This window comes from Neurospora crassa, linkage group V, assembly GCF_000182925.2.
Source record: "Neurospora crassa OR74A linkage group V, whole genome shotgun sequence".
Taxonomy (NCBI): Eukaryota; Fungi; Ascomycota; class Sordariomycetes; order Sordariales; family Sordariaceae; genus Neurospora; species Neurospora crassa.
In genome coordinates this window covers 1,289,474-1,308,373 of record NC_026505.1, presented here as the reverse complement: position 1 = coordinate 1,308,373, position 18,900 = coordinate 1,289,474, and the positions used below count along the sequence as shown (strand labels likewise).

The following is an 18,900-nucleotide window of genomic DNA, read 5'->3' as shown; positions in this document are numbered from 1 at the left end:
ATATAAAGTTTCGATAGCTAATAGTTAAATTAGAAATGGGGCTGGGATAATGCTAATGAATTGGATAATACGTATTATATTATAGAATTTGCGGACGTCCGGCCCTAGTATTTTAAGTAGTTTGATTATCGGGTATATAGTTGTTATACTCTTAAGAGGAGGATAGAGGAAGATGTTGCGGCTAATTTGGGTATATTTACTTACGTAGTTATTATTATAATATATTTATATCTTAATAATGGACTATTGCTTACGCTTGTTTAGTTCGTACTAAGATCCGCCGTAAGGCCCCCCCTGCCGGCCCTAACCCCAACGGCGACGATAACGACGATTCTAATACCTTAGTAGACTTCTAATCCTTTTATTTTCCCTATTCCCGGCTTTCGTTTGTTTTTCCTTAGTGTTGTATTTGTGTTTGTTGTATTTGTATTCGTTGTGTCCTATTGTGTTTTGTAGTATTGTATTGTACTGTTTTGTTTTGTATTATATTGTATTGTATTGTATTGTTTGGTATTTTTCTTGGTGTTATTTTATTTATTGTTTTGTTTGTTGTTTTGTTTGGTATTTTTCTTAGTATTTTCTTGGTGGTTCGGTTCCTCTGTCTTCTCTTGCCCGCTCCTTTTCTCCGCCTAATGAAAATTTTAATTTTGGGGCTTCGAAAACGTTAAACGGATCTTTACTATTGGTGATATATTATACTTTTATTTATTTATTGTAATAGTAGTAAGAATATTATAATTATATAGTAATATTTACTATTAATTATATAGTATATCGATATTGGGTATTTAGTTCGTGTTAGTTATTATAATATAGAGTATATTAGTATACTTTTAGGTAGTTGATAGCTATAATATTCTGTGCGGCGAGTTAAACGAATTGGAATTTTTTATTAACTGCCCCTATAGATGTTAATTATAATTATTATTGCTTATTAGTATGTTTTTTGTATATTAACGAGTGTATTTCAATTATTAATAGTAGTATACGGGTACGAGTTACGGATTTATCGATGGTGCTACCGGTAGTTGGTGCCCGTCCTGGGCCGGCCGCCGTTATAGTACTAAGTATTGTACTTTCTATATTCGATGATTCGGTATAGTTACTATAAGTGAATGTTACTAGTATATACTATTATACTATACGGCTGGTAATAAATAATCGGCGTAATGTGATTGATTTATATTAGACCTCTAGATAATAAATAACGGATTGGACGGAGTAATTAAAATAATAAATAATTATAACTTATTCTACTGTACTCCGGCCGTTAATCCGTCTTCTTTTAGTTTAATTTAGTAATTATATTTATTAGTCTATAATTCTAACGTATATTTAAGTATCTATTTTATTTATATCGCTAAGTCTAGTATTATTCCGGTTACTAAGATTTACGTATAGTATACTATATACGGATATACGGTTAAAATGTTCTAGAGAGCGAAGGTATTGGGTATGGTGGCTATGGCGATGGATAGAAGGCGTAGATAGTAATAGTAATAGTAGTAGTAGTAGTAGCGATAACGATAGTGTGACGAGTTAGTAGATGACGCTTTGGAGTAGCTATTAATTCGACGATAGCGAACGGAGCTGCCCTAGCCGCAAGTATTATCCTTATTTCTATTATCGTTAATTAAATTAAATAGCGATATCGAAAATAATTTGAATCTGGCCGCGGACTTAGATATATATATTGCCGATGAAGAGCACGGTACTGCTATAGATGTCGATGTTGCGGCGAATCCTATTAAGGGTAATAATGTTAACGTTAATGATTTGTTATTGCTATTTTTCGTAAGTTTCGTAGTTATATATTACGTTGTTCAATTGACGATTGATATTATTGTATTTGCAGACTTTAGAGCTTTTATTAATTTCCGACTCTGATTCCGACTCCGATTCGAACTTTAATGTTCCCGGTTTCGCTATTAATAAAGATTTTCCCACTATTGTCGATTACTAAGATATTATTGATGATTATGATGACGAGGCCGAAGAATTGGAAGAGATAGTGGAAGAGTTAGTATAGTTTAGTTTCGAAGATATATTTGGTAATAATACTTTTGGTAATATTGCCGGACTAGTAATTGAGTTAGAAGTAGTTGAGCTAGACGTAAATATCTATATTAAATTCGAAAAATCTAAGCTAATTTATTTCACTTATAAGTAATATACTTTAATAGACTTCTAGTTTAGATGGGGCTTGTATTGTATTATTAATAGTATTTTAAGGAAATAGTATACGGGCTAATTCTAACTTCTATAATTTTTTAAGTGCGATTTTAATTTGAGGAGCGAGGATATTGATAGTATGCCGACGAACTTAGAGGTCCTTAAACGTTATGTACGCGAATTTATTCCGTATATCAATATAAGGATAGTTAAAGGTTTAGCTCTAAATTTAAAAACGTTATTTTCTTTATAGAAGGATACGGCTCGATTGAGGGGCGAGACGGCTACTAATGACCTCTATATCCTTAACCTAGTTAATACTTATTATTATTTCGTATAATTTAATTTAACTAGTAAGATTATAATATATTAGGGTCTTATTAAATTGGTAGACAACTTGATGGAAGTATAGTATAGTGTTTAGTAGGTAGGCTTAATTCGTACGATTAACGGCTAGTTTATATATTACCCCCTGCTCGCTAATAATTCTTTAATATAATTAATATTTCTAGGGGATTTTATCGAATTCGAATGCCCGTATATTGAATATATATGTTGTTATAGCCTACGAGATAGTAGAATTGTATTTTATTATAGCTAAGTTCGAGGCGTATATTGCGATTAGCGTACTACTAGTCGTTTCTTGGGTGTAGAGTAACCGGGAACCCCTCTTACTAGTTCGATTATGGATTGTACCGAAAAGGGTAATTTTGTATTGCTTGTTTCGCGTTTTGTTGGGCTTCGTGTATTATCCGGTAGAAATATTAATATTAACCCGATTATTAAAGTTAAGAATGTAAATAGTAAGTTAATTCTATTATTGGACCCAATAGAGTTGATTAATCCAAATAAGGTTCGAAAAGGCCCGTTTAGTAATATTAAGTTCGATTATTCGTATAGTAGTTATATTTCTTTTTACAACGACCTTATATACAACGATATATCTATGTCGGTGATTCGTTGTATATACTTAAATATCGATAGGGCGTTGATGCTAGTTTGTAAAGTGTTACTAATACCCGGCGAATTCGAGGTATAGTAATTTGGCCGATAGACTTTGATCGATATATTTGTACGTTAAAAGTATGGTAAAGTGTGTTCTATGCTTATTTTCTAGTATAATAATAGCTTCGGCCTTTATTGTTCGATGATTAAGTTAATTATAGGGTGTTATATTTAAATTACTATATTACTTCGATACGAGTACGTTAAGTAGATTAACGTTTTACCGGTAATATTGGGCCTTTATAGGTTTAATTTCGAGGATATTATATAGGTACTTGAGCCTTTGATTGTATTGGATAGAAGATATTGTATAATTATATAGGGTAAGAAGGTTAGTTTAATTATTTTGTTATTTATATATACTAAAGATTCGGTTATTTATATTAATTAATTGTAGATATTGCTATACGTTCTAATTATCGTTTTTATAGGCGATATGCCCTAATAGAATGTGAATAGTAGTATATTTAGTGTAACTACTAATTTCTTTTATTGTAATTATAAAGTACCTATTGATTGCCGAGGGGATATTGGCGATTTATCCTATATTGAGTTAGTGCGAGGTTATATTGAGTTTGTTAGATTACGTTGTAAATTCGATAGTAAATACTATATTAGCGAGAAGAGGGTATTTAGTATTAATTATAGTATATCGTTAGAACTTCTACCGGTCCGTTATATTGCCCCGGCATTAGATTTTATTCGCGGCCGTCTAAGTGATTCGGCTTATTCGGAGTTTAATAGTATTATAAAGAGTATATATATTATATTGATGGACTCGGCGTTAAAACCAACTGCCGCTATTCAATACGCTAGGGTTCTATAATAAATATTATTCTATCTGGGATAGTAGCATCTTTCGTTGCTATAGAGTTATAAAATATATAGTTTGTAGGAGTATGTTTAGTAGTTAGTCTTAATAATAATTATAAGTTTACTCTAGCTTTAAAATAACGATTTGAAGGCTTCGTTTATTCGTGGTATATTAGGTGCCTTCGATGCTATAATACTTTAGGTTAACGAATCGCTTATTAATTGCGATATTGCTACTTGTATTATAGGAAGTTGTTGCGCTAATTCCGCCGTCGATATTATTACTTTAGTATTGACTATAATAGTTAATACGAATGTATTATTATCGGCGCTATCTATACAATTTAATGAGTATACGTATAAGAAATTCTATACGATAGTTTAGATTAGTAGGTATATGTTCTAATTGGTATATAAGGCTGTAGTATAGTCGATTTCGAAGGCGTAGACGGGTAGTACCGTAGTTATAGTAGCTTTAAAACGATATATTGGGATGCGAGCTAGGAATATTGCTCTAGCTGGTTTATAGGTAGGATCCTGTTTAGTAACGCTAGCTATACTATAGTCCAGGCTATTTTAAATTGTAGTCGAAGAGTTAGCCGAGTCCATTGGTATTATATGTGGCATTGGGGATGAAGATAATGCGGTGGTTGCCAATAATATTAATATTAGTATACTTACCGTTGCTTAGAAAGCGGTTAAGTACTATAGATGGGCTTCTAGACCCAATATTTATATCGGCTTACATTACTTCGAGACCTTCCGTTGGTATAGGCTGCCGTTATTATTAATAATACTGTCCGGCGAATTTAAGTATAAGTAAATTCCAACTCACTTTTCTCTATATATCCTATTGAGTTTATATTCTAATTGTATATAATGCGTTATAGTTGTATTTGTATAATTTATATTTATGCGGTTAATATATTGTCTAATATTATTATTATTATAATTTATTTACTATCCTCCGACTTTAATCGACGAGTAATAAGACGTATTAATGGTTAGCGTACGTTGCTAGGTTATTAATGTAGGTTTATTGTAAATTGGCAGAGTATATATTGTTTACGGTGTACTAGCCTCGTGTTAGAGCGAGTATTTCTAGCGTACGGAGGCGAGTTAGAGCGTCGTACGAATTATATAGGTGGCGATTAGACGTTACCTATACTATAGTACGATAATGTTTGGTTTATTACGTATTATATCCTTATCGTCGCTACTTGAATTATTACTTCTGTACGGGATATATATTGATATACGGATGTACATTAGGATCTGGAAGAATATTATTATACGGTAAAACTATAAGGTACCCGAGAAAGACTGTCTTATATACGAGAATCTCGTGTAAACTATCCGGTTCCTCCTCTATAATGGTTTTGCTGATAATACCCTTGAAGTAATTACGTACGTTAAACGCCTTATAAAGATAGTATTAATATTATTCTTAATAATTGTTCCGACGTATAAAATAGATTTGCTATAAAATAATATTAATAAGGACGAGGATCCTTTGCGAGGCTTCGGATTTATATTTGATAATAAATACCGATATATTAAAGTATTAGTGCGGATTCAATTTACTACCGCTAGTTTACGGGGTTTACTTACCTGTAATAACTAGATGTTTTTAGCGTTTAGAGTTATACTACGTCGAATATATAAAGAGGATTATAATTGCGATATTATTATTATAGGTAATTAGTAGATTAAATGGTAGAAAGGAGTAGGTTTTATAAATAGTAGGTATGTAGGGTATTTATTAGGTTCCTATCCTGTGTTTATAATACGTATTATATTACCCGTAATGCGACGTACGACAAGCCCTGTAATAATAATAATATTATATTGTGTAGTAATTGTTTATAATATAGTATTGTTACTACGCGAATAGTCCGGATGTAGTTGTAATGAGATAGTATTAACTAGTAATAGCAACCGCCGGCGGGTCTTTTACTTAGGTTACTATATGATATATTGATAAATGGGCGGTATTAATATACGTACGCGGCTAAAGTATATTTTTACTTATAATGCGGATATTAGTAAGCGCTTTTTTATATTACGCTAACTCCCTTTCCGTACCTTTTGGTATATACGGCTAACCCTAGCTAACCCTGATACAGCGCGATGGCGGCTGTACGGTAGAGGTGGTGGTTGGTCTAATAAGCTATAATATATATTCTTTGTGGTTAAGCTATTAGAATTTTATAGTGAATTGGAGTTGTTGACCGGCCTGCCCGTTATGTAGATTGCTAATCCGATTGGCGTCGATGTTAACCGGACTGATATTGTTGAGGAATTTGTGTAGATTATTATTGGTCTGCCTACGTTGAACCTTAGTGGCTTATATATAGTACTATTTATAGTTAACGAGTTTGGTTAGTAGTATAACTTAAAGATGTAGATGAATGAGTCTGCCGAACTTAATGCGGATAGCCTACTATTGTTCGTCGACTAGCGTATTTAATTTATTTAAGTAAGTCTTATTTATAATATTATTACTATATGATTCTATTTAATTATATTTAGTAGCTTATAGGTATATAGTGTGCCAGCTATAATAAAGGTAAGTTGTAGGCCGGGGTCGGGGGAAGAGGGGGGGGGGGGGGAAGAGGGGGGGGGGGGGGATTCGACTATACGTACGGACCTATAATTAGTGCTATACGTAACTATACCTTCCAGTAAATAAGATTATTAGCGGTTATTAAGATAATAGGTTATTTCTGTTAGTAGTTATTAAAATAATAGGTTATTTCTATTAGCGGTGATTTTGACTAATTGCTAATTATGTTAATTGCTAATTATATTAATTATATATTTGTATTACTGCTACAATATGACTCCTAATTCCAATAGTTGAGAAATGAAGCTATTAATAATATTGCTTATAAGATTGATGGTTTGAATAACTAATTACTACTAATAGTAACGGCTATTTTTCCTTATACTTTCTTTTGTTAATTATATAATTAGTTTGCTACTAACTTTATTAATTATTACTCCTATTCGGTGCTTACTATATTAATTGTCCAATTAGCTGGCTATTGATATTGCTAACTACTCTATTTTGTAGCTGTTAGTATGTCCAACACTTATAAATAATGTCGGGCGATATTTATAGTAGGTGATTGAAAATACAGATATATTTATTGGCTGTTGATAGTATCAGCTGTAATTTCTATAAGCTGTTGATTAAGTAGCCCGCTGGAGAGGCTTGAGTAGTTGATTATTCCAACCGCTAATTAATTTTAAGCGGCCGAGAGTGCCGCTTATGCTTTGTAAGTAGATATCCTCGTTAGCTATATGAAGAGGGTCTCTATGCAGCTGGCGAACCCCCTATGAGACCGCCTAAGATAGGTCCCGAAGTGGGTGAAACCAAACCGTTGCTGGACCCTCTTAACCCTCCGGCTTAACCCCCGAGCTCCCCCGTACACGTAACCTGGGCCGGGCTCCCCCAAAAAAACACAGGCAGGGTTGCAGTACATAGCAGAGTCAGGAACTTGTGGAATCTTAAATTCAATGAGGCAACGCCGTCGAACAAGGCAAAAGAGGTAAATGCCCCGATCCCCCGGCTTTTGAACCGGACGCCGCCCCTGAGCGAGGAGTTACTTGCAGCTTGTCATCTCGTTCATTTCTCATCTTCCACCATCATCACCGTCATCGCCGTCGTTGTGCACCCAGCTTCCGACAGTCCGTATCGCCAATCTCGATTCCGAGACACTCTCGGGTAGCTGGCACTGGGGAGGCCTTGTAACGAAACGGTACGGGAAAAATACATCATTGGCCACTGACAGATTGGACTGTTCAGTTCAGTTACGAAAGGCCGGATCTGGATTTCATCTCTTTCCTTTCTTCAGTCCATTCCATCTTTCAGTCCCTCCTTCCCGCACCGGGACCCTTTCGACCTCAGTTTGACTTATCATCCCTTTCGAACTGTCTATCACACGGCCACAGCACCATCATCCGTTTTTGTACCTCTTCAATTTTGGTCCATTCGCTATTTCTCAATTTTGCGCCCTTGCGTTATTCTTCCGCCCTCTTTCGGTCATCAGCCAGTGGATTTTCGTGTAATTTCAGCACAGCATCACCCACCTCGTCCACCCATTTTCGAATTTGGGATCGGAAAATATCTCCTTGACTTTACACAACAGAATCGGCAGCCAGGACTAATTGGTCCATCATCTCAAGGTGCGTAGTTCCATTAGTCGTCACAAGGTCGCACGGGGCACATTTGGGTCAGTCTGGAGGAGGGGAGTCCGGGACATGTTATGTTGGCAAATACATGGAACCCCCAAGGATGGAGAAAACAGAAAAACACCAACGGCTGGCTGCCTCGTTCGCTTGCATCCCGCCTGTTTTGCGTCGGTGCCGCAGAAGAGGAAGCATCGAGAGATGATGGGATCTGGTTGATGGTTGCATGGCCATCCGAATCTCCCGTTGTTGTTTCGTTGCAGAGGACGTACAAGTCCAGGGTAGATTCCTTTCCTCTTCCCAACACTCAGCCATGTTTGTTGCATCCAGTGCCGCTTGGTCGCATCTCTGGTGTACGGACTGAGGTTGAATTTGGGGTTGACACGGCAGCACCGACTTGTTCTACCTTGGCGCCATCTTACACCATTTTCCTGTTGCCCAAGCCATACATTGGCTATATACTACTCCTATACTCCCATACTCCCATCTTCATACCCTCCCTTTCCCGCCAAAGTGTTTCAGCCTCGGCGCCGTATCCTCTATGCCTCTTCAATCTTATACGTCAACAGCTCTATGTCAATGAGTAGTTCAACTGACGAATCAGCGCACAAAAGCAGCCTCCCACACGCCCACCTGCGAGATATATCGCCTCTTCTGGATACTTCCCGGTCCCCTGGTCTCACCCTACCACCCACTCGCCATACAATATCCAGCCGCCCTGGCCTCTTGCTTGCTTGATTCTTGCGCATTTTCCAACACGACGAATGCTCGGCCCTGTTGTGCTCCCCCGCTGGCCTGACGCCTCGTCGCGCTAGCTACCTGTCGTGTTGCCGGAACACCAGACGACCTGCATCCCGCTAGATTAGCAACTCCCTAATTCACCACACAAAGACCAGCTGCATTCTTGCGTCGTGTACAAACATGGCTCCCTCGTCAGACCAAACCATGTCTCGGCCGGAGTCGGCCATCATTTCTCCCTCGATAAAGACGCATTCCCGCTCGAGGGCCCTGAGTATATCGAGCGACAAACCGTCTACCATTGCGACCAGCTTCATGTCGCCTCCGCTAACCGTGTCCCCTGAAGCGGCCTTCATCGCCGCCTCGGCCGCCTCACAAATCATCACCAACGACCACGACAGCCACGCCGACACTTGGCTCGACCAGCATGGCATTGAGCCCTCCAGCGAACCAGCACTCGTTTCTCCAGCCGCCCTTCAGCTAGTCAATAACTTTCTCGATCACCTGCTGTTCAACTTTATCTCAGTTGCGCGCTCGGCTACGCTAGCTGCCCTTCGTGCAGCCATAACCGAAGTCCTCAAGCCGAAACTCGCCAAAGATGTCATTAGCCAGGCGGATGAGGAGTTGCAGGAATACATGGGAGACACTGAGGAGGACATATTAGATCCCAGCGCAACCAAAGACTGGGACTTGGAGCTGATCTGGAAACGGACTCGGCTACGATGTATGGTATACTCGTCACTGGGTGACTTGGAAGAGGAGGATGAGGACTATTATATGGAGAAGGAGCTTCTGAGCTCACGCCAGGAGGATCAGTCTTCCGAATTGGTGTCTTCTGCTGCCTCCGTATTCTTGACCTCGATCATTGAATATCTCGGCGAACAAGCGCTGACCATTGCGGGGCAGGCCGCCTTTCAACGCATTCGTGTCAAGTACGAGAAGGAGTTGAAAGAGGGCCTGCGGAAACACGGCGTGGCAGCAGAACAGATTGTGGTGCAGGAACACGACATGGAGCGAGTCGCGCTTGATCGTACTCTGGGAAGACTGTGGAGGACGTGGAAGAAAAAGATCAGATCGCCCTTGATCACCAATCTGGACAGAGGCTTGTCCCACTCCTTTTCGAGAGACTCGATGCGCTCGTCTCGTGGAACACCGACGCACCTGCGCTCATCTAGCGTCACAGAAACCCCAGTACCCGAAACCATTCCAGAGCCTACGAACGGAACAGGAGCCAAGGCTGATGCGAACGAGACCGGGACAAAGAAGACAGCCAAGGAGGAAACGGTGGAGGAGTATTTGATTGCTGCAGCCATTCCTCTGCCAATGGGTGAGAATGACGTCGAAGAGATCGAAGGTGTCAGTTTGTTAGCTCGTTCTCAGAGCAGGGACGGAGCAAAAGAGAGAGCAGCTCGCAAGAGGGCAGTGCGGCCAAAGAGCTTGATGGTATGGCCCGTGACCAAGCCTGCCAACCCGCCCACTCCCACTCTGTCGCCGTCGCATACTCCTCTGTCAGCGTCCAAGAAACGCTCTAATTCACTCCCAACGCCTACTGCCACTCCCAGCGGTTCGCCTGTACGAACGGATCCACAAGCGAGCGAACTTGCACCCCTTCCCTCAGCTGTCGAGAGGAATTTCGAACAGTCTCGGACTTCAGATGACACGCAGCCGGTTCGGGGCGAAAAGTCAGACAACCTCAAAGGTGCAGAAATAAGCCCAGTCGAAGCTTCGCTTGTGGGTGCCCCCGCCTCCTCACAGCAGGCTGAGACGAAGCCTCGAACGCAGAATTCTGGCAATTCTGAGACCGAAGATGAGGTCAAGGACAGCGATGAAAGCGAGTATGACGATGAGTTTCTGGACGAAGAACCACAGATTCTCACCTCATCAAGGATATCCATCTCTGGCCGAAGCTCATCTCCCGCGGTGTCTGAGCAAGGAAGACCAGCACCCATCAACACGACGCTGGGAAGGACTAGAACGCCCAGCATTTACTCGGCACGCTTGATCGAAGTAACCAGTCCTCGCAGCCCTAGCACGGCCGCCCGTAACAGCCCGATACTAGATTCGAGCGAGCACATGCGCTTATCCCGAAGCAGTAGTCTCAGAACGGCCTCAATCACCGAGGAACGATTACGATATTCGCCGGACAGTGCATCTGGGGCGCGGATCTCTGGGCACGGCGGTAACAAGTCGGCGTTGTCTGCTCAAGTTGCCCCCGAAAATGTCTCTCCTGTTACGGATGACGGTGTTCTCGAAGCGATTCCCGAGCCTCCTTCACCAGATGAGCTTGAGGGTCACGATTTTTCACGTGGTTCTAACCCCTTTGTAGGCTCAATTGTTGAGCGTGGGTCGCCCGGCTCATCTCCCATCCGCTCCACGCCCAAGATTACAACCCCCACTAGCTCGGCTGGAACATTTTACTTTGAGGATAGGCCCAAACCGGCTCCTAAACACCACGCTCAAAGTCGCCCAAGGGTCTCCGTTGTGCCCGAGATGCCTGATCGGAGTTCCATCAGAAGGAGTCCCAGCAACCATTCCATGGATGATCGACCGACTTCGATCGGTAAGATATCCGTGCAACGGTCTCGTGGTCGCAGCCCATCTGAAACAGGCTTCATTTCTCGGTTCCCGGAACCGCCGAAACCTGGTGTAATGGTACGACACGAAACAGCGAGCTCGATATCGTCCACATCGACGAGGTCGACGAACAAGCTGAGGCTGGTAAGGACTTCAGAGGAAGGCTCGACGGCGGGACAATCTCGGCAAGATGTTGCGCGAAACTTTGAAGAGCTCATCCAGAGCGATCAGACCATCCAATTCACGCTAACGCCCGAAAGCATGCGAGACATTGACGTAAGTTGGATCTCATTCATTTAACTAGCGCCCAAAAGGCTCGGATATTAACTTCCAGAAACAGTCTCAGTCAACGCGGTCCGTCGGTAGCGCCATCCTCTCTGTTAAAACCAGGAAGAGCCAGGATTCCCGTCGAGACTCAGACCGGTCTCGATCATCGTCGTCTAATCGCAAGAAAGATGCCAAGAAGGACAAGGATGCCCATTCGCAGCATCCCTTGCCCGAGTCGAATCGCAACAGCAATAATAGCACAGCATCCGGCCCGATCCTGCATGCAATTCCACAACCCCCACGTGCGCACCCGCCGCAAGCGAGAGATCCGAGAATAGCCCGAGAGTCGGTAGCTGATTTTGCCGACTTCATTCGCGCAACGGGTCCTACTGGCATTAACACTGCCGCCATGAATCGTTCGTCAGGGCAGCAGAGCGGACTCCGGGATTCTTCCGGGCCTGTCTCTCCTCCTTATGTTCCCCTTATTACTGAGGCTCCCCGACCGCTCACAGCCCGACCGCTCACAGCCCGTGATCCCCATACCGAGGCGGACGATAACTCAGATCTCATCGACTTCATCCGACGCGGCCCACCTACCGCGGGCAATCCACGGATCCCGCAAGCAGTTGCACCTTTTCGGAGCACGCCGGACTCCGATCAGATGTCTACCCTCGAAGCCGGCGGTAAAGCCGCGGATGCCCAACTACACGACGTCGACGTTAGAAACAGCCAGGCCTCGACCGATCTCGCCAGTAACTCGATGCATTCGCTCCAATCGTCGGTCAACTCGCAGAGTGCTCTGCTCAGCAAGAACAAGTCCCAGCCTACCACTGCCACCGGGCGATTTGAAGGAATAGAGGAGGACGATGTGGTGATGCCAATGCCATCAGCCATGCCGCAGCGCAAGCGTCGCGGGCCACGCGACCCGTATGCTATCGACCTTACAGATGAGGAGGACTTTGATGAGGATGATGATTATCCGGTGAAGCCCAAGCGACCTCCGACAAACGAGGAGAGCTTGATGGACTTTCTGCGAAACGTTCCCCCGCCGCCGGAACCCACTGTCTCCCGCGTGGTGACCTCACCCAAGCAGCCGCAACCGAAGAAGAAATCAAGCGCCACGAGCTTGATGTCACGATTCACTAGACGCGAAAGCAAGTCGAATGTCCCTCCAAGCTCGTCCGGCAGCATGAGCCCTCAAAGCCCCATAAGGCCCAACGAATCCCGAGGTCTCAGCAGACGCCCCAGCGCCAGCAGCGGAAGGGGCTACACCCCGATTCAAGTTCACATGCCCCCGGGCGTTGATCGATATGCACCTTCCTCCGTCAATCACAACCCAAACATGCCAATGTCAAGAGGGCGAGGCATGTCACAATCAAGCGGCATCACCGCTCCACGCGTAGCCATGAAGAGGTTCGAGCCAAGGGACGCCTACGTAGCTCCCACGTCGGAACTCTCGGATCTGGCTTCGTTCCTGAAGAACTCGACGCCGCCGCCTAGCATGGGGGCTGCGGCGCCGTTCGACTTTGGCGGGCCGCCGCCGCCGACTGCCAGTGCCACGAGTTCGAGAGGGGGGGATGGGGTTGGGGACTCGAACAGTTTCTCGAGGGTGTTTTCGAGGAGGAGTAGGAAGGCTAGCGTTGTTTGAGCGACATCTACTACTCGTTTTTTTTTTCGTTTTTTTTTTTTTTTTTTTTGGTTTTTTCTGTTTTTCAAAACTGCATATACTCTACATCCCTTCTACCAGTGCCTCTTCTGGCATAATTGGGCTGCGCATCGCATCATCACACAATCTAGGCAGATTTTCTTTTCTCATTATTGATACCATAACAGACGGAGGGTTACCTTTGCCGATTGGTTCTTTTACTCGTGTTGTATCCATGGTCACAAAGCGTGGGGTTGGGAAAATCATGGTATACGGGTAGTGTCTTGTCTCTTGCTCCTTCTTTTTCTTCTCTTCACTTGTTGAATACTGTCTTGGATATAGGGTTAGTGGATGCGTTGCATGACTTGTACTTGAAGGTCATGAAGAAGCACGGAAGGAAGGCGAGAAAGAAATGAAATACGACGAACGTTTGATGCGCTACTCTTGCCTATTCACTGGTTCGGCTTCGTGTCCAGATGTACTGCGTGATGCGTGAAAATCCATCTTGGTGACCCTGCTATCGGACTCCGGTTAAACGGCGTACGATACCGATCTCACGTCAACTGTATCCCTCCCTCCTTTCTCTCTCCCCCTCGATCAGTGGTTAATCACGGATTCAGAAGGTGATACCAAATTGACCACATGCGGTTTTGATGGTTACAGAGAGCTGACCACCATGTCATACCCGTTGCTATGACAGACATGGTGGCACTTTTGCAGCTGCTTCTTCTCAACGATGAGATGATTGTGTGGAATGAGAGTATGTAAGACGGAGAGGGTTGGTGGACCATTGAAGATGTTGATGAACTGATGCAGACTGGCATCTACAGAGGCAAAGGCAGCTCCTCGCAACTCTTTGGCTCAGTTCTCGGTCTTCGTATTCAGAATCCGAATTCCCCATAAGAAGCGGAAGGATATATAGGGTGCAAACTCAAAAGTGAGTGGGAGGGCATTTCGAAATCTCCGTCAGTTGTACTCCGTGATCTTCGAACATTACCTCGTACAGAGTACATCTGGATTTCCGTGAAAGGGTCAGTACTCACTAGGTACTAACGATAAATTGCGAGCGGTAAACTCTGCACCAACGAACGAAGCCGGACATCGTCGTTGTCGCCGTTCATCTGTAGCTGAGAGCACTATTCACTAGCGCACCGTCCAATAGGTAGTAAGTAGTGTTACGAACTATTCGAATGGTACGTATGTACGTGCCTGAAACCTAGGCCAGCTGGGTACGACCCGCTTGTGTACAGTTTTACTAGCCTCGGCAAGGTCTCCCCGAACCAAACATAGCAAGCATGACTTGCGGAATGCGAAGTACATACATATATGTAGACAATCTTCGGACCTTCTAGAAATAGAACATCAATGAACGGAGGAAAAGGATCTGGATTCACTCGATCAAGTCAGGTCATTTTCCTGCACGCTTGCGCTCGACGCACGCACGCTTTTTGGTGCCTGTCCTGCCTGTCGGTTGGTTGGCCCTGTCAACAAACTCTGTCACACCATGTGGTTTTCTCGGCACAGTCGGGTACGGAGCCAAATGAGGCAGTCGGTTGCGATGTTACAGCGGGAATAATGGCGTGGTTTGATAAAGGCTGTCCGTCGGGAGAGATAGGACAGTGTTAAAACCCCGAACTAGTGTCGTTTGGGTGAAGATGCTTAAAATGTTCCGAGAACCGGGGAGGACTCGAGATCTTCACTCGGTTAGTTCTGTGACGATTCTCGAAAGAATTCCCTAGAAAGAGGTTTTCCCGCGAGTCTCTCGGAGTTCGTGCTTTCATCGGAAGCAGTGCCAAGTGGAACCGAGGATCTGGATACGCTAGTGTAAAGAGCACGGGTTGTAGTATTGGTAGTGGTAGTGGTAGTGGTAGTGGTAGTGGTAGTGGTGGTGATGGTTGACGATATGTCCCTCTTCAGCTCACAGTCACTTGCAGGACCATCCTGCCCGTGCGCTTTTCTTCTTCTTGTAATCGTACCACATTGATCGTTAGGCTTCACAGGAGATGGGAAAATCGACCACAGTTCAGCTTCTTAGGCTTCCAAAGAGGCGTCGTTCGCTTCGCGCTAAAACTGTCCCGTCGCTGCAAGTTCTACAGTGTCGGAAGCATCTACTATGTAAGCAAGAGACGCCCAACGATCACGGGGTCCTGGAAGGTTTGGAAAATTCGCAAGGTGGGCGCTCTAGAACAAAAGGGAAACGAACCATCAGGCCATTTCGACTATCAAACTGTTAATCAAGAGGCTTGCTTTTGCCAGTCAACTGGGACCCCAGGCGCGAGGTTTATGTACCTCAGAAAAAGCGATTGGTAGATGGGTTCCCGTAGGACTGAAACGTGCTCGCCACCAACCTGTCCCATCCCATCCATCCTCCCGGGTCGTTGTTGGTAGACTGCGACGCTGGGGAGGACAACTTTCGCGGCTGGCTGAAGCAAGGGCAAGCTCCTTGCATAGTGGTTAACAGCACACAGTGAATATTCTTATAACCGACATCTCGGAACCAAAGGCAGCGTAGTACACACAGTATGAGTTCCCTAGAGTTTGAAGTGAGTCCAGCCGCATCGCGTCGTGACATGCATCATGTAAAGGCAGGTCAGCTGCAGACTTGCAGTGGACATCAAACGCGAGCCAGGAGCATCATGCGCTAGGTTGGGGGAGAAGGAAAGATACTGTACCGGTACAGGTGCTTTACGAGCGTCGGTACTCGGAACCTTGATGTCGGGGTCCACTCTTTGCCCCGTTCGGTTCTCCGGTTCCGTCGCTAACAATCATCGCTCACGGGTTGAGCTTCCAACTCGCTGTAAGCCACTGTCACTAGTATCATCACCACCATGGCGGCGGACACACCTAAGCTCCGAAACACCACAGACTTGCTACGCAGTATTACATGAACCAAGGAAAATTGAATCATTATTTTGTCGCTAGATACCTCTATGACTTGCCGCAATACGTGTGTATTCAGACTCGATCGTCTCTATCCAAGGCAGTCACGATGACGGGGTTCACCACTGTATCACCTGCCATACCCCACTGCAGCTACCCGCCAACACAACTCACCGTCATCTGAACTTCAACGTCACCTCAACCATCCGCCTCACTTCACGAAACAAAGACGAGGAAGAAGCAAAGAAACAGGAATACCATCACTACAGCCATCGATAACCAACTTGCTTCTGACCGGCTACATTTTACTGCATGAAACAGTAACAGCCCCCGCCAATCTCGTTGATCAGCAAACCCCCTCCCTGCAGAAGCAAGGCCCCAAATATCGCGACCCTCGCCGCCACCGCAGCCAAGACAAGAGGACATCGCACATCCCACTCCGTGCCACCCACCTGTCCACCGGCCCGGCAACTTTCAACCGGCCAGTTCAGGTTAGCCTCAGCCCAGCAGTAGACTCGGCCGGTCCCTGAGGTAGCTAGCCTGTACGGTGGCCATGGCATCCCCAAACCCCTACTCCTATTCCCCACAGCTTCCGCAACGGGAAGAGTCCCCCTACCAAGAAGACCAGTACCAATCATCTCCTTCGTTCCGCTCTACTCCGTTCCGATCCTCACGAGGGACCGGAGCCGGAACCGGAATCGGTCTCGGCTTGAGTTCGGGCTTCACTTCGAGTCTCCGGGGTGGAGCCGGAGGGCCATCCGAACCAAGATCCGGAGACGGCAGCCACGATGACCTTCCCCAAAGATCATCATCATCATCCACCGTAATCCCTTCCCTACCCCCCAAACCAAAACCAAGCTCCATCCCCGAAACCCTCTGGTCCTTACAAATCCCTCTCCACATCACACACCAGTCACATCCCAAGACGCCCTACATCTGCTCGGTGCCGCGCTTCAGCTACCTCGCTCTGCTGCTGCCACGGTTGACCGCCTACTACGGTACTCCGTGCTCGAGCTTCCACCATGAGGAAGTCCATCTCCGTAACTTTGCGGTCGGGTTACTGGTGGATCTATACCAGCCAAGTGAGCTGCCATGGAGGTTGACGGTTGCTGATGGGATGGAGTGGGATATTTGTGACACCTTTATGAATAGTGCCAAGGAGGTGAGTTTGGCTGGCTCTTCGTGAAAAGTTTAACTTTATAGGGATATGTATGGGGTGTTGACGAGAGTGATCATATGCTTAGGCGGATTTTATCCGAAATGGAAATGCAAAACGGATCATGGGTCTGAGTAAAGAGCATACCACAGCGTTATGGAATGCTGTGCAGGATAGTACGTTTTACTCCTCCTCCCCCCTTGTTTCTGCTCTTCCTCCTCCCAAGAGTGAGGAGGACATACTAACTTACGGAACTACCAGATGACTACCAAGCCTTTACAAAAATAAACACCCACCTGCTCAACGCTCCCACAGCCCTCAAAAACGTTCCCATACGGATCTACATCCCTTCCTCACCATCACCACCTTCATCAGACCAGCAACAACCCCAAAGACCCGGCGGCTCCAGCTCCTCCGGCTCTTACCGCGTCATGCAAACCCTTGTTCCTCCACGGGGTCCAAACAACCGTAGGTTTTTTTATCTTTTATTTTGCAATATCCGCCCCATCCAATGTCCTTCATTCCACCCCCAAACTAACTCCCAAAATCGAAACACAGGAACACCCCAAACCCTAGGACAAGCCCTCAAGTCCCTCCTCCCTGCCCTCTTCCCTAGCAGCCGGGACCCCGTCTTAGCCAGCGTCATTTTGCACGGAGCTCCCGTGCCTTTTAGCGCGCCGCTCGAGGAGTTGATGAGGGACGCGTCGTATCCGGATGGGTGGCTTTGTTTGATTGTTGTTTTGTTGTGAGTCTGTGAGCAGAGGTTACTGTGAGAGAGATGTTGATGGGTTATGAAGCTTGAGAAAAAAAAAAGAGGAATGAATAGATGGGGCTGAGAGATTATGGGTAAAAAGGATGAATGGATGAGGTTACAAGTTGACTTGGTCATTGGCGTTTAGAAGTATCATCACGCAAGGTATTATATCAATAGGTGATGAAAAAAAAAACCAAAAAAAAAAAAAAAAAAAAAAAAAAAAAAAAAAAAAAACCGTGATGGTATTTGATGAAGGCTAGCAATCCTAATAGCATAGCATGGCACGCTTGATACTTGCTTGCTTGGTTAGGCCATTAATGCAAATAGAATCTTAGGGTTGAGTTGAGCAGAGATGGGGGGGGATGTCATCAACTACATGTACACAATAAGTCGGCCATCAACAACAGTTGTACACCCAGATTATGCAGTGGTATAGTTAATAATCCAAGTTGGTTTTGATTTGTTGGCTGGTATTGTGATTTCCTCCTCCCGATGCTACCTAGTATTCCCATGTTTCCTTCGCGCACGCCACCGGTTATTTTGACACTGTTGTTCAACAGGATGGATAATAAATACAAGAAAAGAAAAGAGCAAGTAAAAAAAAAAGTACGGTACATGATTTGTTAGTATGTGAATAGACAAGTCGGGAAAAAAGAAAAAGAAAAAAAGAATTCTTGACAGATACACACAATAATAAGTACC

The 18,900-nt window shown here is 44.5% G+C and overlaps 2 protein-coding genes and 1 non-coding gene across 3 annotated transcripts; 2 read left to right on the top strand and 1 right to left on the bottom strand.

Annotated features, from left to right (window-relative positions):
• Positions 1–9,084: 9,084 nt before the first annotated feature.
• Positions 9,085–13,917, top strand: NCU04661 (hypothetical protein). Its single transcript, XM_954111.2, has 2 exons — positions 9,085–11,772; positions 11,837–13,917. The coding sequence occupies exons 1-2, from the start codon at positions 9,106–9,108 to the stop codon at positions 13,409–13,411; spliced, it is 4,242 nt and encodes a 1,413-aa protein (XP_959204.2). The 5' UTR covers positions 9,085–9,105; the 3' UTR covers positions 13,412–13,917.
• A 174-nt stretch (positions 13,918–14,091) lies between these two features.
• NCU14061 lies at positions 14,092–15,093 on the bottom strand. The gene has a single exon (XR_897928.1). It is a non-coding gene; the product is annotated as a ncrg13 (non-coding RNA).
• A 1,149-nt stretch (positions 15,094–16,242) lies between these two features.
• NCU04662 (autophagy protein 5) lies at positions 16,243–18,629 on the top strand. The gene is made up of 4 exons (XM_954112.3): positions 16,243–17,450; positions 17,533–17,620; positions 17,706–17,912; positions 18,003–18,629. The coding sequence occupies exons 1-4, from the start codon at positions 16,842–16,844 to the stop codon at positions 18,191–18,193; spliced, it is 1,095 nt and encodes a 364-aa protein (XP_959205.3). The 5' UTR covers positions 16,243–16,841; the 3' UTR covers positions 18,194–18,629.
• Positions 18,630–18,900: the final 271 nt, after the last annotated feature.

Excerpts from the sequence above, each read along its gene's own strand:
- NCU04661 (XM_954111.2), top strand. The coding sequence starts at position 9,106 with ATGGCTCCCTCGTCAGACCAAACCATGTCTCGGCCGGAGTCGGCCATC. Across the intron at positions 11,773-11,836 it reads AAAGCATGCGAGACATTGAC|TCTCAGTCAACGCGGTCCGT; the intron begins GTAAGTTGGATC and ends TTCCAGAAACAG.
- NCU04662 (XM_954112.3), top strand. The coding sequence starts at position 16,842 with ATGGCATCCCCAAACCCCTACTCCTATTCCCCACAGCTTCCGCAACGG. Across the intron at positions 17,621-17,705 it reads ATGGAATGCTGTGCAGGATA|ATGACTACCAAGCCTTTACA; the intron begins GTACGTTTTACT and ends CGGAACTACCAG. Across the intron at positions 17,913-18,002 it reads TCCACGGGGTCCAAACAACC|GAACACCCCAAACCCTAGGA; the intron begins GTAGGTTTTTTT and ends ATCGAAACACAG.